The following is a 24,671-nucleotide window of genomic DNA, read 5'->3' as shown; positions in this document are numbered from 1 at the left end:
CCCTCTCTCATGTACCATCTCTCTTTCTTGCTGAATCTCTGGCCCACTCGTTCGTCGACTCTCTCCCTCTTGCCATCTTCCCCTCCCTCTCACAGCGTCTCCCCCCCCCCCCCCAACACTCTCCTCTCTTGATTGCCATCTCGCTTGCCCTCTGACCCTTGCCCTCATCCTCTTGCCCTCTCCATCTCCCTCCCTCTTGCTTTTGCTGTCTTGCTCACTGTGACCCCCTCACGCTGTCTCCCTCTCTCTTGATTGCTCTCTTTCTTGCTATGTCACTCTCTCTTTCTCTCTCTCTGCCTCTTGCTCGTTCTAAGTGCTCTTGCTCTTTTGCTGTGACAAAGACTGAGTGAGGTCACAATGACCTTGCCTTCTTGCACTGAGCGAGGTTACAATGACCTTGTCTCCCTCACTCCTTTTCAGTCTCTAGATCCTTACTGTTCAATGCCAGAGATTGACCAGACAGGTTTGTGATCGTACCGGCATTTGCTTGTCACACGTATTTATTACATCAATCCAACCAGGTGAGCAGGCTGACGTAAAGACTTTGTACAATGATTCAATGCAATTGTTGGTCAGAAATATTGTAATAATTGATAGCTGTATGTATGGTAGGTTATCAGACACTCAATGATTGACAGAGAATAAGATTAATTCTTTTAACCCCCCCTTTGTTTGTCCCTATATCTTCAAAGGAAGATAATTGCTATAAATCCATCATCAGTGGCAAAATCTGTGTTAAGGAGGATGTTCAATGCAATTAGACTGTGAATATGCAATGCCAGATACTTGCACCACACAAAAAAAAATCAACTGAAATTGGCACTGTCTTCAAACTGGTTTATTAACAAACTGAATATACACATGTTGAGATGATATCGGATAGTTGCTGACATGTCTTAAAAAGTGTCATTATCTCAATGTATGTAACCTGAAAGTGGAGGATGGATCATTTTATTACTCTGCTGTTACATCCTCTACAACAGACTCTTAGATTTTCCCAGTAACAGATGTTAGGCTAACTTTGTCACCTACCCTTTTCAGATAAAGGTATTAACTGGCAGTATTCCATTGCTCTGGAACTTTTCCAATATCTAGAGAGTCTTGTAAGATGACTACCAGTGCATCCACAAACTCTGTAACTAATTCCTTTCATACCCTAGGATGTAGCCCACTAGGTCCAAGCGACTAATTGGTCCTTAGCTTTATTAGCTTCCCTTGTAGAAGTGGCTTCTACAATGAAGACTGATTTAAACTCTTTTCAACTCTTCTGCCATTTCCTGGTACCCCACTATTATTTTCCCATTCACTCTCTAAAGAACTCACCACGTTGAGATTTTTTTTTAAAAGTGAAGAAATCAAGGGTTATAGAGAAGTGCCAGGAGAGTGGAGTTTAGGACTATTAGAACTGCCATTATCTCCTGGAATAGAAAAGCAGACTCAAAATGCCTACTTCTGCTTCAACAACTCACGATTTCCACCGTTTTTTAAAGATAATTGTCAGAAAGCTGCTGCTTCTGATCACATACCAAATAGACGTCCTTCGTATGAATACCATCAGGATTCAACAGTCATTTGGACTGGCTTAACTGCTATTTAAAAGATTATTTGCTTATGCACAAGTAGGTTCAGGAACAGCTTCTTTCTAGCTGTTATCAGATTGTTGAATGGACTGTAACCTCAAAAAGTGTGACCAATAAGCCTGTAAGTCTTTTTGATCTGTACATCCTTTGCTTGCTGTGATCTGCCTGTACCATTCATAAACAAAGCTTTTCACTGTATTTCGGTACACCTGACAATCAGTCAATCAAACCAGAAGTAACTTGCCAATTTTCCACACAAGCGCGTGGGGCTCCACCAACTGGTGAATTTGACCACAAATGCAGCTTTTCATGAATGTGGTAGGAGCAGAAATCCGATTAGGGATTCAAACACTACCTTCTAAGATAGATGGAGTGATTTCGGAGGAAACAATACAATCCAGGACTTTGGACAGGAAAGATGGGTTCAAAATGAGACAGTTTCTTGCAGTAACTTGGAATGTGAATGTGGCAGATTTATTGAAAAAAGTGACAGTGCGTGCAGGAGCACCATTGACAAATGCAGCAAATAGAGAGCATTTCGGTTGTTAGCTATTTAGTGGGAATAGGGCCAATGGAGCAGGAATTGACAGTCTTGGATAAGGTGAGCTCTTACAGGAAATTCAGAAGTCACATTCAGAAGTCAGTCAGTGAAGAATTTGAGTTCTGAGGAACGGTCACGAACCCGAAACGTTAACTCTTTTTTTCTTCACAGATGCTGCCAGACCTGCTGAGCTTTTCCAGCAACTTTGTTTTTGTACCAGTGAGCATGTGGAAGGGAAGGAAGCAAGACAGGGAGCTGATTTGATTGTCTCAATCTTAGTAATGAAAAAAGAACATGTTAAAATGAAACTTAACAGGTCTGGCAGAATCTGTGCAGGAAGAAACAGGTTAATGTTTCAGGTCTGTGAACTTTCATCAGGCCTGGAAAACATGAGAAATGTAATAGGCTTTGAACAAGGTGGGGGTGAGACAAGTACAAAAGAATAGTCTGTGACAGGGTGGAAACTGGAAGATAAAATGACAAAATTATTAGTTACTCAATGCCATGGGGAATAGAGCTGGGGCTGTAAATTCAACAAAGAAACAAAATATGCACCTGGAAACAAATTGAAAGAACAAAAGTAAAAACAAAATAGATGTCAGTTGCAGTCTGACATAGCTGCTTTCACTGGTGAGTCCAGAAAGCAGTAAAGTGCCAAATTGAAAGATGAGCTGCTTTCTTGAACGTTACTTTTAGTATCACTGGAGGAGTGGTGAGCCGATGATAGAAATGTCAGTGTGAGAGCTAGGTGGAGAATTAGAAATGTGGAATGCACTGCCCCAACAGGTTGTGGATACCAAAAGCCAAACAAGCATTTTAAAACTGTGATGTTAGATTTTTGCTATGAGCTTCAAAAGATATGGAATATGGGTTAGAGGTAGCAAGAACTGCAGATGCTGGAGTCAGAAATAACACAGTTGGAGCTGGAGGGAAACAGCAGGCCAGTCAGCAGTAGAGAAGAGGAAAGTTGATGTTTCGGGTCAGGACCCTTCTTCAGAACTTTCCTGCTGCTCTGATGCTGCCTGGCCTGCTGTGTTCCAGCTCTACGCTATGGAACATGAGTCAGTCTTGATTGAATTGGGTGCTTGAGGGTCAGTGTAGCCTCTTTCTGTTCCAAATATTCGTCTGACACATTCAAAAATTCTCCAGGGCTGTGAAAAGTTTTATTTCATTCATTCATCACTGCCATAGCCAATATTTATTGCCGATTCCTGATTTTTCTTGAGAAGATTGTGGCGAGCTGTCTTCTTATGCTGTTGAAAGTGATATATTCTCTCCAAAGTATTACATTATAGGACCCTCTTCTTCCAGGAGACCTGCACTTCCTTAGTGCAAGCACTTCTTTTTTATGAAACAGCCAGGTAATTCATGAAAGAAAAACAGAAATTTCAAGAAAATCTCAGAAGGTCTGGCAGCATATATGGAGAGAAAACAGAGTTAACATTTCAGGTCCAGTGACCCTTCTACAGGAACTAATTGCATTTAATAAAGTGCATTTAAGACAGATATAGACAGATTATTGATTAGTAGGGGGATCAAGGATTATGGAGAGGAGGCAGTACAACGGGGTTGGAAAATATATCAGCCATAACCAAATGGTGGAACAGACTCAAATGCTGTTCCGACAACTTAACGTCTTAAGGTCTGAAGAACTGTTGTGTGTGACACACGCAGTGATCCAACTGTTTACAACACATCCATTAATTTTTCAGTCAAATATTTGACAATATTAGAGGAGTCATTGGTTTGTACCAATTCACTACTAGGATAGAGGATATAGAATGTGTGTAGATGGTTCTGTTCCTGTTGTATGATTGTCCTTCCTGAATTTGGCCAGACCATGTTAAACAAACATGTAGGAAAGATGACAGAAAATCTCAGAGAAAGGTCATTTATTTTCGTTTATCCAGAATATAAAAACTCATCAACAAATCAGGATCATCTGAATAAATACAGTTCAGTCTTCGATATGATTAACAGATTCAGCAAGTGTAGAATCCAAATGTTGCAGATGTTTGTGAACTTGCTGGTGTGTTAGAAGGTGAGATACCTTAAAGAATTGCTTCCCACAAACATTACAGGTCAATGGCCTCTCCCCAGTGTGAATCCTTTGGTGTGGCTGCAGGTCGGATGACTGAGTGAACCCTTTCTCACGTGTGGTACAGGTGAACGGCCTCTCTGATAATTCGTTCAGTTGGACGATCAAGTGAATTTCTTCACACACACAGGTGAAAGGCATCTCCTTAGTGCGAACGTACTGATGTGTCAGAAGGTTACATGAACGGGTGAATTCCTTCCCACAGGAGAGCCGGGGAAAGGTCTATCCCCTATGTGAAGTTGCTGGTGTATCAGCAGTTTGGATGAATTAATAAATCCTTGCCCACACACAGAGAAAGTGAATAGTCTTCCCTCAAACAAATCAGTGAATGATACAGTAAGCCAAATGGACATGTGAATCTTTTCCCACATGTAGAGTAGGCGAATGGCCTCTCCCCAGTGTGAATCTGCTGGTGATACAATAGGCCAGATGGACAAGTGAATCCCCTCCCACACACTGAACAAGTGAATGGCCTCTCCCCTGTGTGAGTGTACTGGTATGTCAGAAGATACTTTTTCTTCTTTTAAAGCTCTTCTCACAGTTAAGAACAATTAAAAGTTTGTGATCAGAGTAAGCAAGTTGGTATGTCTGAAGGTGGGATGACTGAATAAATGCCATCCCACAGACAGAGCAAGTGAATGGCCTGTCCCCAGAGTGTGTACATTGATGTGTCCTCAGATCCTTTCTGCATTTAAAGCTTTTCTCACAGTTAGGGTATTTAAACAGTCTTTTATCAGCATGAATAAATTCATGAGTCACAGTGTGGCATGATTGAGCAAGTCCCTTCCCACAATGTGGGATGATCAAGCAAGTCCCTTTCCACAGACATAGCAGGTGACTGGCCTCTGCCCAGTGTGAGTGCACTAATGAACATCCAGTTGTGATGGGTAATTGAATCCATTCTCACAGTCACCACATTTCCACGATTTCCCCATGGCGTAGTTGTGTTTGTTTGGATGATTATCTGAAGCCTTGCCCATGTGGGTACAATTTCTCTCTTCTGTAAATGCAGTGATGTTTTCTCAGGGTATGCCACAGAATACTCTCACTCAGTTCTATTTGTGTGTCTTGTTTCTTTTCCAGTCTTTTGAATATCTTCTCCTTTCAACAGAGCATATCTCCTACTACAGTCAGAGGCTGATGATATTCAGGATTGAATGAATCAAATGATTCTGTCAGATGCAGATGTGGTGCTTGGTTTGAATTTCCTGTATGAAATCCTCCTCCAATACTCTGTAAAAAGAGATGACAAAGCCCTCACTATCAGTGCAGAATTGAAATTCAGAACAGATAATTGCAGCTTCTCCGGAATATTCTTTTACTGACTGTCCTGGCCGAACCAGTATCTCTGTCTGCTCCTGCCCCACCGAACTTTTCTCCGCTTACCTTAACTCTGTTTACTACCCCAGTCCAGGAACTCCCCACCTATGTCCGGAACACCACCCACGCCCTCCACCTCCTCCAAGACTTCCAATTCCCTGGCCCCCAACACCTTATCTTCACTACAGACATCCAATCCCTGTACAGTTGTATTCCGCATGCAGATGGCCGAAAAGCCCTCTGCTTCTTACTTTCCCGCAGGCCCAACCAGTCCCCCTCCAGTGACACCGTCATCCGCTGAACCAAACTTGTCCTTACCCTTAACAACTTCTCCTTCAACTCCTCCCACTTCCTACAGACTAATAGGGTAGCCATGGGCACGTGCGTGGGCCCAAGTTATGCCTGTCTCTTTGCAGGATATGTGGAATAGTCCTTCTTCCACTGCTACACTGGCACTATACTCCACCTGTTCCTCCGTTACATTGATGACTGTATTGGCGCTGCCTCGTGTTCCCACAAGGAGCTTGAACTGTTTATCAATTTTACCTTTCACCCCAACCTCAAATTCACCTGGATCATCTCTGATACCTCCCTCTCGTTCCTGGACCTCTCTGTCCCCATCTCTGGTGACCACTTCAAAGCCAACATCTATTTCAAGGCTACTGACTCCCACAGCTACCGAGAGTACAGCTCCTCTCACCCGCCTTCTGGCAAGAATGCGATCCCCTACTCCCAATTCCTGTATTTCTGCCGCGTCTGCTCCCAAAATGGGGCGTTCCACTCCTGTACATCCCAGATGTCCTCCTGTTTCAACAACCACAATCTCCCCCCTCTGGTGATCGAAAATGCCCTCAACCATGTCTCCTGCATTTCCCACACCTCTGCCCTCATATCCCCTGACCCCAACAAAAATAAAGACAGAATCCTCCTTGTCCTCACATATCACCCACCAACCTCCGCATCCAACATATCATTCTCCACCACTTCTGCCACCTACAATCAGATTGCACAACCAAAGATACATTCCCTCCTGACTTGTTTCTGCCTTTCATCGGGACCGCTCTCCCTGACACACTCCACATTAACCCAACCAGTCTTGGCACCTTTCTCTGCAACTACAGGAAGTGCTACACCTGCCCCCTCACCTCCATTCAAGGCACAGATTAGACCTTCCATATTAGACCTGTGCACCTGTCAACATGGTCTACTGCATCCGCATATTGCCTCCTCTACATCAGTAAGACCAAGCGGAAGCTCAGAGCCCATTTTGGAGAGCATCTGCGCTGTTCGCCAGAAATGACAATACATTTTGGTTGTGAACCATTTTAACTACTCCTGACAGTCCATCCTGAACCTTCTCCAGTGTCACAATGACACCACCCCACAAACTGGAAGAGCAGCACCTCATATTTCACCTTGGGTGCCTACAGCCCAATGGCCTAAACGTGGATTTTACCAGTGCCAAAATCTCCCCACCCCCTGCTCATCCCATGACCAACCCTCCCTTTCATCCCTGCCTCCTTGACCTGACACAACCTGTCTAACTCCCACAGCTACCTAGAATACACCTCCTCCCACCCACCCTCCTGCAAAAATTCCATCCCCTATTCCCAATTCCTCCGCCTCCGCCGCATCTGCTCCCACGATAAGACATTCCACTCCCGCACATCCCAGATGTCCAAGTTCTTTAAGGACCGCAACTTCCCCCCCACGGTGATTGAGAACGCCCTTGACCGCGTCTCCCGCATTTCCCGCGACACATCCCACACACCCCGCCCCCGCCACAACCGCCCCAAGAGGATCCCCCTCGTTCTCACACACCACCCTACCAACCTCCGGATACAACGCATTATCCTCCGACACTTCCGCCATTTACAATCCGACCCCACCACCCAAGACATTTTTCCATCCCCACCCCTGTCTGCTTTCCGGAGAGACCACTCTCTCCGTGACTCCCTTGTTCGCTCCACACTGCCCTCCAACCCCACCACACCCGGCACCTTCCCCTGCAACCGCAGGAAATGGTACACTTGTCCCCACACCTCCTCCCTCACCCCCATCCCAGGCCCCAAGATGACATTCCACATTAAGCAGAGGTTCACCTGCACATCTGCCAATGTGGTATACTGCATCCACTGTACCCGGTGCGGCTTTCTCTACATTGGGGAAACCAAGCGGAGGCTTGGGGACCGCTTTGCAGAACACCTCCGCTCAGTTCGCAACAAACAACTGCACCTCCCAGTCGCAAACCATTTCCACTCCCCCTCCCATTCTCTTGATGACATGTCCATCATGGGCCTCCTGCACTGCCACAATGATGCCACCCGAAGGTTGCAGGAACAGCAACTCATATTCCGCCTGGGAACCCTGCAGCCATATGGTATCAATGTGGACTTCACCAGTTTCAAAATCTCCCCTTCCCCCACTGCATCCCTAAACCAGCCCAGTTCATCCCCTCCCCCCACTGCACCACACAACCAGCCCAGCTCTTCCCCCCCACCCACTGCATCCCAAAACCAGTCCAACCTGTCTCTGCCTCCCTAACCGGTTCTTCCTCTCACCCATCCCTTCCTCCCACCCCAAGCCGCACCCCCAGCTACCTACTAACCTCATCCCACCTCCTTGACCTGTCCGTCTTCCCTGGACTGACCTATCCCCTCCCTACCTCCCCACCTACACCCTCTCCACCTATCTTCTTTACTCTCCATCTTCGGTCCGCCTCCCCCTCTCTCCCTATTTATTCCAGTTCCCTCCCCCCATCCCCCTCTCTGATGAAGGGTCTAGGCCCGAAACGTCAGCTTTTGTGCTCCTGAGATGCTGCTTGGCCTGCTGTGTTCATCCAGCCTCACATTTTGTTATCTTCTCTCCCACCTATTTGCCCCACACACCTCACTGACCAATGCCCATCACGCCCTACGTGCACTCATCTATCACCATGCCACCTATCTTCCCCAATCCCACCTCCCCCCCTCCTCTATTTATTTGAGCTTCCTTTCCCCTTCGTATTTCTGAAGGAGGCTTCCAAACTGAAATATTAACTGCCGTGGGGCGGCACGGTAGCTCAGTGGTTAGCACTGCAGCCTCACAGCGCTAGGGACCCGGGTTCGATTCCAGCCTCGGGTAACAGTCTTGTGCAGCTTGCACATTCTCCCCCTGTCTCCGTGGGTTTTCTCCGGGTGCTCCGGTTTCCTCCCACAGTCCAAAAATGTGCAGGCTAGGTGGATTGGCCATTCTAAATGCCCCGTAGTGTTCAGGGGTGTGTGGGTTATTAGGGGGGTGGGTGTAGGTGGGATGCTCCAAGGGGTGGTGTGGACTTGTTGGGCCGAAGGGCCTGTTTCCACACTGTAGGGAATCTAATCTTTCCTGTTCCTCCAGCTCCACGCTGTGTTCTCTTCCTTTATCTTCTGTTCTCCCAAAAACATGATCCAATCAAACCAAACTACTCTAAATGAGTAACAAAGCCTCAAGAAATACAAAGGGAACCTGCCTAACAAAGCCAGAATGTTATCGCCAATGTCGATGAAATGCTCCATTCGAACGCACCCAGTAGCTGTGTAAACTGTCACGTGGACTCACGGTTTTCATTCTCGAGCACTGGGACCCAGTTGAAACCAGACAAAAGTTGTCCCTCTCAATTTTGCGTCACCAGGTTGGTACGCATGCGCGTCGCAGATGCAAGATGGTGGCGGATAGCCTTTCCGGGAAAAGCCCTTGGGAAACGAATCTGGCACTTTCGGGTTAGTCATCGAGTTTTGAGATATTACTAAGTATTTATGAATCCTTCCCGGCCACCCTTAGCCGCTAACGCACCCGCGCCCTTACCTTTTGCAGATGGATAAAAACAACGTTTCTACTCGTTTTCTTCATTGCCACAACGCACGCTCCAGACATTGGGTAAGACTGCGCCTGAGTACCATTCGCCTGTATCCTAGATGGGGAACATTCACCACCGCGGGGAATGGTGGTAACAAAACTGCCATTAATCTTGTAATTTGATTTTGTATTGTGAAAATGGTGGGGCAGGATAGTTTTGAATTAAATTAGCAAGTAAATTAGTTTGAATAATGAAACCAATACAGAGATTGCTGGAGAAACCCAGCTGCTCCATGAGACAGAAACAGAATTAACTTATCAAAAATAGTATGACTCCTCCTAAAACCTGAAAGGTGTATGAAGAGTATGTAAAAGTCAGTATGGGTGAGTGTTCTGAGAGTGTGCTCAGAAAGTAGTCCTTCCCCAAACAGATTAGAGCAGTTAGGATAGGTTGAGGAAGAGAAGGCTGAAAGGAGGACACGTCAATTTGTATGAGAACCAGTGGTGTTTTAAGGAACAGTATTTAATGCAGCAATAGGTGAAGATATTAAATGAACTGCTTGAGACTGTGGAAGCAAATTTAAATGTAGTTTTCCAAATGGGATTGGATAAACAACTGAAAGTATTCTGAAGAAAGGCAGTGAGTTGGCCCAGACATAATGGGCCAAGTGGCCTCTTTTGACCTGTAACCTTTTTATCATATTAGATTATAACTGAACAAGAGAGTCACAGGAATAGAAGGAGGCCGTTTACCCCTTGAGGCCACTGCACCATTCATTGAGATCATGGCTTCTCTTTAGCCTGTCTCCATTTACCTCGCTTTGCTTCATATTACTTTATATATCCTTTAATACTTTTGGTAAATCAGAATTCTGTCATTCTTAATTTAAAAATTAAAATTGAATGAACATTAATTTATAATGATGGAAATAACTTCCAAACATCTGTATTATTGTTGAAACAAAAGACTATCCTGGCAGCATGGTGGTACAGTGGCTAGCACTGCTGCCTCACAGTGCCAGGGACCTGGGTTTGATTCCAGCCTCGAGTCACTGTCTGTGTGGAGTTTGCGCATTCTCCTTGTGTCTGCGTGGGTTTCCGCTGGTTTCCTCCCGCAGTCCAAAGTTGTGCCGGTTAGGTGGGTTGGTCATACTAAATTGCCCATAGTGTTCAGAGAGGTGTAATTTAGGTGGGTTATAGGGGGATGGGTCTGGATGGGATGCTCTGAGGTTTGGTGTGGACTTGTTGGGCCAAAGGGCCTGTTTCCACACTGTAGGGATTCTATGATTCTATGACTATCTGCCAAAACTTCTGATTGGTTGGCAAGTCAACACTGGTAGGCTGAGCTGCTGACAGCGAGAAGCTGCAGGAACTCATAGAATTATAGAGATGTAGGACATGGAAATGGATCATTTGGTCCAACTAGTCCATGTTGACCAGATATCCAAATTGATCTAGTCCTATTTGCCAGCATTTGGCCCATATTGCTTAAACTCTTTCTGTTCGTAACCTATCCGGAAACTTTTTGAATGTAGTAATTGTACCGGCCTGGAAAACACAGGTAATTGATAAAAGAATCAAGGATTGAACATAAGTAACAAAGTGTGAAGCTGGATGAACACAGAGGCCAAGCAGCATCTTAGGAGCACAAAAGCTGACGTTTTCAGGTGTAGACCCTTCATCAGAGAAACGTCAGCTTTTGTGCTCCTAAGATGCTGCTTGGCCTGCTATGTTCATCTAGCTTCACACTTTGTTATCTCGGATTCTCCAGCATCTGCAGTTCCCATTATCAAAGATTGAACGTGCTTTGTTTATCCAAGAACATTCCAGGATGATGAACATGTTATTTTCAGAGAACCTGACCGTAATTACTTGTATAGTTCCTTTAACACAATAAAATGCTCCAAGGCAGTTCACAGAAGTGTTAAAAAGCAAAATGTGACACTGAGCCACATGATGAAATTTTAGATCACACGATTAAGAGTTTTGTCAGAGAGGTAGGTTTTCCAGACGTGTTCAAATGAGTAAAGTGAAACAGTGGAAAAATAGGAGCAGTTGTAGGCCATTTGTCACTTCTAGTCTGCCCCACCATTCATTATGATTATGGCTGATAATCCAAGTCAGTATCCTGTTCCCACTTTCTCCAGACTTCCTTTAACCCAAAAACTATATCTAATCCTGCTTGAAAATATTTAATATTTTAGTCTCAACCACTTTCTATAGCTGAGAACGCAACAAGCTCATCACTTGCTGGGTGAAGAAATTTCTCCTCATCTGAGTCCTAAATGGCCTACCCTGTTTCCTCAGATTGTGTCTGCTGGTTCTGGACTGCCCAGTCATTGGGACCATCATAGTCAAAGAGTTATACAGTGTGGAAACAGACTTTTTGGTCTAACTCGTCTGCGCTAACCAGGTATTCTAAACTGAACTAGCCCCAGTTGTTTGTGTTTGGCTCATATCTCTCAAAACCTTTTCTATTAAATGTACCTGTCCAAATGTATTTTAAATGTTGTAATGTACCCACATTAACCACTTCTTCTGGCAGTACATTCCATAGACGCATAAACCTCTGTGTGAAAAAGTTCCTCTTCAGGTCTCTTTAAATATTGTCCCTGTCACCTTAATCCTATGCCCTCTAGCTTTGGACTCCCCTAACCTTGGGAAATGATTTTGGCTATTTACCTTAGCTATGCACCTCATGATTTTATAAAGCTCTATCAGATCACACCTCAGCCTTCAATGCTCCAGGGGGAGAAGTCCCAGACTGTCCAGCCTCTCCCTATAACTCAGACCCTCCAATTCTAGAAACATGCTTTTAAATATCTTCTGCACCCTCTCAAGTCTAACAACATGCTTACTATAGCAAGATGACCAGAATTGTAGGCAGTATTCTAAAAGTGGCCTCTGTAATGTCTTGTACAGCTGCAATATGCCATTCCAACTCCTATGCTCAGTGCTCTAACCAATATAGGCAAGCGTGGCAAATGCCTTCATCACCACCCTATAAACCTGTGATGCCCTTTTCAAGGAACTGTGAACTTGTACCCTGGGTGTCTCTGTTCAACAAACTCCACAGAGCCCTACCATTAACTGTGTAAGTCTTGCCCTGGTTTGCCTTACCAAAATGCAATGCCTCACATTTATCTAAATTAAATGCTATCAGCTGCTTCTCAGCCCTTCGGCCAATCTGATCACGGTCTTGTTGTATTCTTCGATTCTTCACTATACAACCAATTTTGGTGTCATATACAAAATGACTAACTTTTCCACCTATATTCTCATCCAAATTATTAATTTAATGATTAAATCAGTAGGCCCAAAACCAATGCTTGCAGCAACTGCTGGTCACAGGCCTGCAGTCTGTGAAGCAACTCTCTACCACCATACTTTGTCTCTTACCATCAAGCCAAAGTTCTATCGAATTGGCTAGCTCACCCTGCATCTCATGTGATCTAACCTTATGAACTGGTCTACTATGCAGGTCCTTGTCAATGGCCTTGATAAAATTCATGTAGACAATGTCTACTACTCTGCCTTCATCTATCTTATTTGTAACCTCTTCAAAAAACTCCAACAAATTGGTAAGATATGATTTACCACGCACAGAGCTATGCTCGCTATCCCTAATTAGTCCTTGCCTTTCCAAATCCATGTAAATCCCATCTCCGAACAACTGTCCCTCCAACAACTTACCCACTCATTGGTTTCTTGTTCCCTGTTTTCTCCCTGCAGCCTTTTTTAAGCAATGGCACAACATCAGCCACACTACAGTCTTGCGGCATCTTGCTTGTGGCTGTCGATAATATAATAACTCTGTATGGGGTCCCACAATCTTTTCCCTAGCTTCCCACAATGCTCTGGGATATACCTGATTAGGCATTGGGGATTTATTTGCCTTTATGGGTTTTAAGACCTCTAAGCACCTACTCTTCCGTTGTGTGGACTTTTTCCAAGACTTCACTGTTTATTCCCCTAGCTTCATGTCTTTCACCAAAGTACATAACTGAGGCAAAATATTCATTTACTATCTCACCCATCTCCTGTGGTTCCACATACTGATATCCCCATCAATTTGTGGAACCTGTTCTCACCCACTTTTGCCCTTAGTGTATTTGTAGAATCTATTTGAATTGTCCTTAATATTATTTGTCAAAGCTCTATCATGTACCTTTTTGCCCTCCTTATTTCCCTCTTAAGTGTACTTCTACTTCTCCTATACTCTGCCACATGTTCACTTCATCCCAACTGTCTATACCTGACATGAGTACTACTTCTTCTTGACTAGAACCTCAATATCTCGATCATTCAATGTTCCTTTACACCTATTGGCGTTGCTGTTCACACAGGCAGGGACATATTATCGCTAAACTGTTGTTATTTCATTTTTGAAAGCTTTCACATACCAAAGGTCCCTTTACCTGCAAACAGCCTCTCCCAATCTCGTAGATACATCCGCGTATTGAATAAGAACATTTTCTTCAACACTTAACAAATTCCTCCCTATCCATTCACACTGTGGCAGTCCCAGTCTGTGTTCGGAAAGTTAAAATAAGTTGCCATTAACATCCAATTATACTTACAGATAACTGAGATATCTCAATGTATTTGCTCCTTAATTTCCAACTGACCGCAGGGAGGCCTAAAGTACGATCTCATCAAAGTGATCATCCTCTTCTTGTTACTCAGTTAGCCCCCATATAACTTGAATGGACAGTCCTTCAGGAATATCATTTCCAAGTACAGATGTAACGTTGTTCTTAATCAAAAAATGTCACCCCCCCCGCCTCTCTATCCCTCCGATAACATCTAAACCCCAGGACAATGAGCTGCCAGTTCTGTCCCTCCCTTAGCCACATTTCTGTAATGATATCCCAGTTCCCAAGTTCGCATCAGTGCCCTGAGATCAACTGCTGTACCTATATACCTTGCATTGAAATATGTGCACTTTAATTCATCAGTCTTAGCCCATTTTCTTCCATGCTGTTGCCCACCTTGTCTATTTAAGTTGCTCCCCTTAACTACCATACCAAGCCTCCACCTTCTCTCCTTTCTCACTACTGCTATGGATCCCATCCACCCACACTACTTAAAGCCCCCAAGTAGCCCAAGCAAATCTGCTTGCTGGAATGCTTGTCCCCTCCAGTTCAGAAGCAACCCATCCTTCTTGTAAAGGTCACTTTTGCCCCAGAAGAGGAGAGATGTAGAGATTTAAACTGCAAATTCCTGTGCTAGGAGCCGAAGTAATCCGAAAGAATGATCATCAACAAAGCAATTTAATCAGGAATGACCCACAGGCTGGCATTAGATGAGCAGAGCAGAGAGATTGCAAAGGCTTATTGTGGCTGAAGGAGATTGCAGAGATAATGAGGATTACAGCCATCAAAGAATTTCAAAATGAAGATGATAGTTTTAAAGCTTTGTGGGTCCTCAATCTGGAGGCTTTGTCACTCAGTGAGCAGATGGTGATGGCTAAACACAGTTAGTGTGATGAAGGAATGAACAGTAAAGCTTTGGATGACTTCATGATTACTGGGGCATTGGATGTAGGACGCTGGCCAGGAGTATGATGGTATAGTTAAGTCTAGAGGATGCAAAAAAAAAGTGTTTCAGGAGCTGAAATTAGAGCAGAATCTGGTGATGTTACTGAGGTGGAAATAGGTGATCTTGTCAATGATGTGGATATGAGGTTGTGAACAGCCTGGCTCAGTCTCAGGCAGTTACGGGATAAGGAATGGAGGTGGTGGTCAGGGAATGAAGTTAGTAGCAGTGACTGAGGACAGACTTTCAACTTACCAATTTTCAATTTGAGGAAGTTTCTGTTCATCCAGTACTGTATGTCAGACAGCTCAGTACTAGTGTGTTGCTTGGAGGTGATGGTGTCCACATTCATCTGCTTCTAAGTCCTTCCATAAGGTGGCAGTTGAGGGTTTGGACGGTTCTGCCAAAGTTAGGTTTGAGTTTTAGATATGTAAAATTCCTGTCGTCATCATCTACCATCTCTACTTTTCTGTTTCCCTTATTCTACCACTCTCTGTCTTTCTCTCTCTCCTCCCACTGAAGCCAAAGTGTTGACTCTGCCTAGACTGGGTGACCAGTTCCCTTCCCTGAAAGACGTTAGGAAGTCAGTCAAGTTGTGACAATCAATTATTTTTCACGGTCACTTTGTTCACAAATGAGCAGATTCATTCAACTCGATTTCTCACCCAGTCTTTGTGCTTTTTGTGCATTCTGTCTCCTGAGTTTGTTTCTGTTTTAAATCTATTTCACAGGATATTGGAAACGGAGGATTTCCAGTCAGGAAACTCAAATCAGTTACTAGATCAGGATCTGATGGAACCACCCAATTTTGAACATGGAGGGAAGAAATGCTGTTCACAGCGTAGAGAACCGTACACGCGTTGTGTGTGTGGACAAGGCTTTAACTGATCGTCTGGCCTGTCGAAACACAAGCGCAGCCACAGGGAGAAGCCATGGAAAACATGACGACTGTGGGAAGAAATTGGATTTCCTATGTGAACTGGAACTTCGTCGCGCAGTCATACTGGGGAAAGGCCAGTTACCTGTTCTGTGTGACAAGGGATTCGCTCAGTCAGCCAGCCTGCTGAGACACCAGCAAGTTCACACTGAAGAGAGGCCTTTTAAATGTCCAGACTGTGGGAAAGACTATAAAAGCTCCAGCAATCTGATGTCTCATCAGCGTGGTCACAATGACGAGAGAGCTTTTAAATGCCCAGACAGTGAAAAATATTATAAAAGTCCAGGGGAAATGATGATGCTTCATCAGCGTGTTCACACTGAGGAGAGACCGTACAGGTGTTCTCATTGTGGGATTGGGTTCAGGTCAATCTCACCTCATTGCATGCCAGCGAGTTCGTACTGGGGAGAGGCCTTATGCTTGCACTCAATGTTGGAAGAGATTCAGTCACACATCCACCCTGCATAAACACTGGCAACTTCACAGCGAGGAGAGACCTTTCAAATGCCTGAACTGTGGAAGGTGCTGAAAGTGATCAAAGGAACTGACGTTCCCATCAACATGCTCACACTAATGAGACACTGTTCAGGTGCTCGCACTGTAGGACTGAGTTCATATCAACTTACTTTACACCAGGGCAGTCACATTGGGGAGAGACTTTTCAGCTGCCCTGAGTGCAGAAATAAATTTATTCGGTCATCCACACTTATGAGTCACCAATGAGTTCACAAGTCACTGCAGTGATCGGATTTTACTGTTAATCGCGTCCAGGATTGAACCATGTTGATTGGGGTCAGTTTCTGCTTATGTTAACATAGGTGGAAAAATTCTGACCAAAAAGCTTTCTCATTTTAGAAGTGAATGTTCATGGAGAGAAAACTATTTTTTTTTACCCCTTTTACCTGAAGTTTGTATTTTGGTCATTAATAAGGGTAAATATTTATGCTTTCATGTTTTAACTTCTGTGTGTTAACCAATTCTGGGCCTTCACTGGGAGTTTTATATCAATGATCTTGTGTTTTTTAAAGAAGCTTAATTGATGGATCTTTTGATTCAAACTCTAATCTGAAGAACACTTTGGTGGTTGTGCAGTGTCCGTGCAAAGTAATAGAAATGCAGCTGCCATGAACAAAGATGGCACTGCCCATATCATCACACCGCAGAGTGAATCATTGGCCTGTGGTGTGCATAGTAAGAGGAACAGGAGCAATATTTGTTAAGGACCAGACCAGACCAGATCCCCTCAAAATATTTTATGAAGGTAGCCTAGACTCTAACCTTTTCTTTTTTTAAAGGTATACGTGAAGTACAGAAGTACAGTTCCACATGTGATATGACTGATGAAACTACTTGACGTTAAGCAAAACGCAATTTATTTAAACACTACAGTTAAAATGCAAACGAGGAATTTAGACTAACAACCGTTGGAAAACTTAACTGAATAATAGATACAGTACCTATTACTAATTAACTGTTCTAATACAGTAACATCCTGTAAACACACCCCTTAGCAAAAAGATATATTTGGATATAGATTCATACATGCTGTCCTCGAATCCAGGAGGAAAGAACATCAAAGAGATTTTAGAGAAAATAGCAACTAGGAATCACTTACTGAAGTTTCCCACTCTTCTGGAACCCCAAACAGCGTCTGACTGCTAAAGCTGAAACAAAAATCTGTAGTGAGAATTGGCCACTTCCCTTTTTGTTTCAGCTGTTTTTAAAATAAAGACTTAAAGGCCTCCTACGTTACTTAAGCCGTTTTCAGTAGCCAGTCCTACAACTCTGCCTGTACGATGTCTCTTCAAAAAAAAACCCAAGACGAAATAACATTTTAAGTGACAGCATTACGTAATGGCAGTAACACAGCTACAACCCCAGGAGTACAGCCAGTCAATTGGTGACAGCATTTGACAGTCTCCAAGCTGCCTTGTTCCTTTCCTACCCATCAGCCAAACAATGCTTTGTAGCTAAATGAATGTAATTCACTTGACTTCTCTCAGAAAACTTCTAAGAGACACCAAATCTTCTGGCTGCAGTGAGCCCAGGGTGTGGACTCAGCAGTTGTTAGTGGTGGGGTTACAGTGCCTGGAGCGGGCACACCTAGTGGTGCTGTTTCTGAAGCATGGACACGTGGGATTATTATTGCTGTACCCAAAGAAGGGATTATTTCAGGCCAGGAACAAAGACATTGCAGAACTCTGGAGCTGTGTTTTAATACTCCTTATACAGAAGATGAACTCTATTTATACAATTTCTTTTTATTCTTTTTGTAACTCAAAATGGTGCAGGATTGTGGTGACAAAAATTTCTTCACAATAAATAAATCTGGACGTGAATCAGTTCCAATTTAAGTGGAAGTTTTCACAATGTGCACACACCAGCAAAGTACCCATTGAACTGTGTATCTGTGCATGAATGTGTGATGTTGCCTTTGCATTTGTAGATCCATTCTAGTTTTGGGATAATTGCTCCATATATAGAAAGCATACAATTGGCCATATCAGCGCTTGACAATAATATTCATCTCGTAGTGACCCAAAGGATTGACCGATTTCTCTAAAATAATTTGTTTAAACCTGACAGGTAGGATGGGTTCAGTGATAATGGGAACTGCAGATGCTGGAGAATCCAAGATAACAAAGTGTGGAGCCGGATGAAGGGTCTAGGCCCAAAACATCAGCTTTTGCACTCCTGAGATGCTGCTTGGCCTGCTGTGTTCATCCAGCTCCACACTTTGAACCCATCCTACCTAAGATAACATTCTGTTATTTTAGAGGACAAACAACACATCACATCACAGTTTATAAATGGAATCTATTAAACGGAAAAGCTAAGTTTATTCTTTTCAGCAGCACCACTTTATAAACAGAACAGGGAGCTTTGAAAATAAGCAGGACTGTTTGTAGTAAAGAATCCTATTGATGACAAATGAGTTCGTAGATAAAGGTAGGGAAATTAAAAGCTGGGATGAAGTGAGGATAAGGTGTGGATGTTGTGAGAAACTGATGAATGTTATGTCAAAGAGGTTTACAGACATAATGGGGAAGCTATGGCCTAGTGCTGTTATTAATTCACAGACCTGATCAGTGTTCTGGGGTCCCAAGATCAAATCCTGCCAGGGAAGATAGTGGAATTTGAATTTAATAATAAAAGTACCTAGAATTAATAACTATTGTTCATGCACTCCCAGATAGGCTTTTCTGAATGAAAACTGCCATCTTTGCCTGGCCTACATGTGACTCCAAGCCTGCAGCAATATGATTTATTCTTGATTGCCCTCCAATAAATGCAGGCCAAGACACTGACACTCTCATAGCATGAATGAATTAAACAAAAATCCTCTGGATATTCATCGGAATTTCCTCAGGCTGCCAATTCAGATTCAAGAGGCTGTTGTTCAGATTCAGCTCTATGTTTTGCTGAAAGCTGCTTCAGGAACGCTGTATATTTTACTAAATGAGAAAGAGCTAATGATGAAGACACACCTATCCAATGATAATCAGCAGTTAACTACTGCATTCAACTAGAATTCTCCTTTCCATCTAGGCTCCACAGGCTGGGACACCTCAATCTAATCTCCCCACCTGCCTGTTACTGAGCTTTTTGCTGACGGAAACAAATCCTTCTAATCCACTCGATGCAGGTCCCTCACAGACTAGGACATCTCAGTCTAATCTACGCCCGTCAGTCACTGAGCCCTATGCTGAGGAAAACAAGTCTTCTCATCATCAAAGCCCCTCACAGTCTGGGAGACCTCAATCTGATCCATACAGGCCCAAGTCATCGAGCTCTGTGCTGAGGCAAATAGCACTATTTTGGCCACAGACCCTCACAGCTTGGGACGTCTGCATTTGGTCTCTCTACCCTGCAGTCACTGAGCTCTATGCTGAGGGAAATAGCTAGTTTTCATTCACTTCATCTAGGACCCTCACAGTCTGGGTCATTTCAATCAAATTTGCACTGCCCCTAGTGACTGAGCTCTGTGCTGTCGGAAACAGGTACTTCTCATCCACTCCATCCTCACATTCTGGGACATATCAAACTAATCTCCCCACCCTTAGTCACTGAGGGAAACATCTTCTCATCCATTCCATCCTTGCCTTTCACAGCTTGGACACCTCAATCTAATCGGCACATCCCCCAGTTACTGAATTTTGCTGAGCAAAACACGTCCTCTCATTCTGCTCCATCCTGGCTCCTCATGGGTTTGGACACCTCAATCTAATCCACATCCTCAGACACCGAGCCTTGCACTTGGAGAAACATCTTTTCATCCATTCCATCCAGGCCCATCACAGCATGGGCACCTTAATGTGAAACACCCTACAGGGGAGGTAGTGGCCCAGTGACATTATCGTTAGACCATTTACCGAGAAACTCACTTCATATTCTGCGGACCCGAGTTCAAATCCTGATTTTTAAATTCAGTGAATTAATCTTGTATTAAATAGTCTAATAACAACCTTGAAGCCATTGTCAGTTGTCAGGGGGAAAAGATGCCCAGACTCTGGGAAGGGCTTTCAGAGTTCTGACTATCTGATGAACCATCAATGCATTCACAGACAAGAAATACCTTTCAGATGCTCTCTGTGTGGATCTGCTTTCAAAATACCATCTCACTTCACAGTATGCTAGTGAGCTCTCACTGGGGAGAGACCATTCACCTGCACTGTGGGTGGGAAGTGATTAACTTGGAAAGACCTCCTGCTCAGTCACCAATGAGTTCTCATGTAACTACAGGCATTGAATTTGCTGTTAATCACATCCAGGACTGAAGCATGTTCATTGGTTAATAAAATCCAGCTCAGTTTGAATTGTTAACATTCTGGATAAAAATAAAATACATCAATTTTGTAATTAATCAGAGCCATTTATTATTTTGTGCAATGAACTTGTGTCGTTTTACTAAAAGAACATTGGCGGCCTCAATAATTAACCATCATCCTAACTAAATTACAAAAATAAAACATATGATCGATTACATCAGGTTTCACTCAAAAATGTGATGTGCAGTATTGTCAACTGGGATCATAAGGTTTTGAGAATGAGTGGTGATCTCATTGAAATATATTAGATTCTTACAGGTGGATGTAGATCAAATTTCTCCCCTACTGCTAATCTCAAACTGGGTCATAGTCTCAGAATAAGGAGATTTAAAACCAATCATTAAAACCATTGAATCTTTGGAATCCTCTACTCTTCATGGACCCTCAATCACTGAAAATGTTAAAATCATAACTCAACAGATTCCTGGAGGCTAATGACATAATGAGAAATGGGAATAGTACAGGAATGAAATGATCAGCCATGATATAACTGAATGGCAGGAAAGGCTCAAGTGCTGAATGGGTCCACTCCTGATCTATGTTGAAAAGTTTACTCCATCTTCTCAAGTCCAGCATCAAGCAAACAGCTGATAGACTTGTCTAAGAGTGAGACCATCTGATCAATTACCTCTACTATCTCTGTCCCTTCCTCATGCTCACCAGCACGAACTGCTTCTAATGTTCTTTGAACAGTGAACTTGTATTATTCTCGAAATTCTTTCCTATCTCCTGTCAAATCTTGTCAGCATTTAATTGTCTATTTGACTCACTTCGGAGTGCCTGGAGCATATTCCTAGCGTATGCTCCAATGATCTCTCTTGGGCCCCTCATATTTCTCATCACTAGGCAGCAATTTCTGAATACACTGTTCTTTTACATGCATACACTGACTTACCTTGGCTCCATCTCACCACCATCCATCTCCATTCTTCCGTATCTCTAAATTATCACATCAATTACTGCACAGACAGTAAAAACAGAGAAGACCAAGCCACTGACTTCAGTCACGATGACAGATTCTGTTTCTTAACAACCAAGTTCATCCATCACCCGGGGAAATGTCTCAGGCTCAACCACACTGAGAGAAACAGGTTATTTGCCTTAGAGCACAGATGTTAAAGAGTGATTTTATCCAAGTTAAATATTTTTGGAGTTTTATTCTCCATAGGGAGAAACTGTTTCCAGTACAGGATAGCTGGTAATTACAGAACACAACTACAAAATAAATGGCAGAAAATCCAGGCGAGAATGAGGGGAGATGACCTTAGTGAGTTCCAATGATCTGAACAACATTATCTGGAAGTCTGGTGGTGACAGATCCAACAGTAACTTTCAAAAGTGACTTGGAATTTTCCACAATAAGGAAAGTTTTATAGGTCAAAGGAGAAGGAAGGGGGTAGTGGGACAAATTGTGCATGCACTGTCTCTGAAAATGCTGACAGTGGGCCAAATGGCCACTTTCTGTGCTCTCAAACTTTATTGCATGTGTTTATGATGAGTCAGGATTTAATTATTTACATAGTTCCTGTTTCATTAATAATCAATTGCTTCTTCCTTTAATAATTGGGAATAATTTTACCACTAGTGTAATATAACAAAATTATTACTATGAATAATCAGAGTTCCATTCGTCCACAATCAGAATCCTGTTATGTTGAAGTCATTTGCAGATTGTAAAAGATGAAAAATCTGGCTGTTATTGCATTGATAACCCCGGTCCAAATACATGCCTCCCCTTCCCCCAGTGATTAGCAATTCTCAGACCCTGTCCCCAAACAAAACTACTATTGGGTGACAGAGATTCTGAGGCATTAAAAGGGATCACAGTGGGAACTTTCTGTGAAGCAGTGGTTTGATACAATCCCTTTCTAGACTTTAATTGCACTGATCTCATTCTTTACCTCATCATTCACTGTCACAATGTTCTTTCTCCCTGCCAGAAATTATTATTAATCATGGGTAGTGCAATGGCTCACAAAACTAGAGGCCCAGATTCAATTCCACCCCCCGGGTGACTGTCTGTGTGGAGTTTACATAGAACATAGAACATAGAACATAGAACAGTACAGCACAGAACAGGCCCTTCAGCCCACAATGTTGTGCCGACCATTGATCCTCATGGATGCACCCTCAAATTTCTGTGACCATATGCATGTCCAGCAGTCTCTTAAATGACCCCAATGACCTTGCTTCCACAACTGCTGCTGGCAACGCATTCCATGCTCTCACAACTCTCTGCGTAAAGAACCTGCCTCTGACATCCCCTCTATACTTTCCACCAACCAGCTTAAAACTATGACCCCTCGTGCTAGCCATTTCTGCCCTGGGAAATAGTCTCTGGCTATCGACTCTATCTATGCCTCTCATTATCTTGTATACCTCAATTAGGTCCCCTCTCCTCCTCCTTTTCTCCAATGAAAAGAGACCGAGCTCAGTCAACCTCTCTTCATAAGATAAGCCCTCCAGTCCAGGCAGCATCCTGGTAAACCTCCTCTGAACCCTCTCCAAAGCATCCACATCTTTCCTATAATAGGGCGCCCAGAACTGGACGCAGTATTCCAAGTGCGGTCTAACCAAAGTTTTATAGAGCTGCAACAAGATCTCACGACTCTTAAACTCAATCCCCCTGTTAATGAAAGCCAAAACACCATATGCTTTCTTAACAACCCTGTCCACTTCGGTGGCCATTTTAAGGGATCTATGTATCTGCACACCAAGATCCCTCTGTTCCTCCACGCTGCCAAGAATCCTATCCTTAATCCTGTACTGAGCTTTCAAATTCGACCTTCCAAAATGCATCACCTCGCATTTATCCAGGTTGAACTCCATCTGCCACCTCTCAGCCCATCTCTGCATCCTGTCAATGTCCCGCTGCAGCCTACAACAGCCCTCTACACTGTCAACGACACCTCTGACCTTTGTGTCGTCTGCAAACTTGCTGACCCATCCTTCAATTCCCTCGTCCAAGTCATTAATAAAAATTACAAACAGTAGAGGCCCAAGGACAGAGCCCTGTGGAACCCCACTCACCACTGACTTCCAGGCAGAATATTTTCCTTCTACTACCACTCGCTGTCTTCTGTTGGCCAGCCAATTCTGTATCCAAGCAGCTAAGTTCCCCTGTATCCCATTCCTCCTGACCTTCTGAATGAGCCTTCCATGGGGAACCTTATCAAATGCCTTACTGAAGTCCATATACACCACATCCACAGCTTGACCCTCATCAACCTTACTAGTCACATCCTCAAAAAACTCGATAAGGTTTGTAAGGCATGACCTACCCCTCACAAAGCCGTGTTGACTGTATTTGATCAAGCCATGCTCTTCCAGATGGTCATAAATCTTATCCCTCAGAATCCTTTCTAACACCTTGCAGACGACAGACGTGAGACTTACCGGTCTATAATTGCCGGGGATTTCCCTATTTCCTTTCTTGAAGAGAGGAATTACATTTGCCTCTCTCCAGTCCTCAGGTACGACTCCAGTGGAGAGCGAGGATGCAAAGATCTTCGCAAGTGGCGAAGCAATTGCATTTCTCGCTTCCCAAAGCAGCCGAGGACAAATCTGATCCGGGCCTGGCGACTTGTCAATCTTAATGTTTGACAAAATTTTCAGTACATCAGCTTCCTCTATCTCTATCCATTCCAGCATGCACACCTGCTCTTCAAAGGTTTCATTCACTACACAGGTCGTTTCTTTCGTAAAGACAGAAGCAAAAAACTCATTTAGGGCTTCCCCTACCTCCTCAGGCTCCACACACAAGTTCCCTATGCTATCCCTGATCGGCCCTACTCTTTCTTTGACCATTCTCTTATTCCTCACGTAAGTGTAAAATGCCTTTGTGTTTTCCCGGATTCCTTCTGCCAAGCCTTTCTCGTGCCCCCTCCTGGCTCTCCTCAGACCATTTTTGAGCTCCTTCCTTGCCTGCATGTAATCCTCTCTAGCTGAACTTGACCCTAGCTTCCTCCACCTTATGTAAGCTATGTTCTCCCTGTGTCTGTATGGATTTACTCCA

At 43.7% G+C, this 24,671-nt stretch overlaps 1 protein-coding gene across 5 annotated transcripts in view; it reads left to right on the top strand.

Moving 5' to 3' along the window:
- Positions 1 to 18,166, top strand: part of LOC125454040 (gastrula zinc finger protein XlCGF8.2DB-like) — a 28,870-nt gene extending 10,704 nt beyond the window's left edge. Inside the window, exons 3-6 of one of the 5 annotated variants that reach the window (XM_048534296.2) lie at positions 9,189 to 9,276; positions 9,371 to 9,433; positions 11,576 to 11,765; positions 15,622 to 18,166. In XM_048534296.2, coding sequence (XP_048390253.1) covers positions 9,189 to 9,276; positions 9,371 to 9,433; positions 11,576 to 11,761 — 337 coding nt within the window. In that variant the 3' untranslated portion in view covers positions 11,762 to 11,765; positions 15,622 to 18,166. The other 4 variants (XM_059647000.1, XM_048534298.2, XM_048534299.2 and 1 more) reach the window with 4 other exon arrangements.
- Positions 18,167 to 24,671: the final 6,505 nt, after the last annotated feature.

This window comes from Stegostoma tigrinum, chromosome 7, assembly GCF_030684315.1.
Source record: "Stegostoma tigrinum isolate sSteTig4 chromosome 7, sSteTig4.hap1, whole genome shotgun sequence".
NCBI lineage: Eukaryota > Metazoa > Chordata > Chondrichthyes > Orectolobiformes > Stegostomatidae > Stegostoma > Stegostoma tigrinum.
This window is presented reverse-complemented; position numbering and strand designations above follow the sequence as displayed.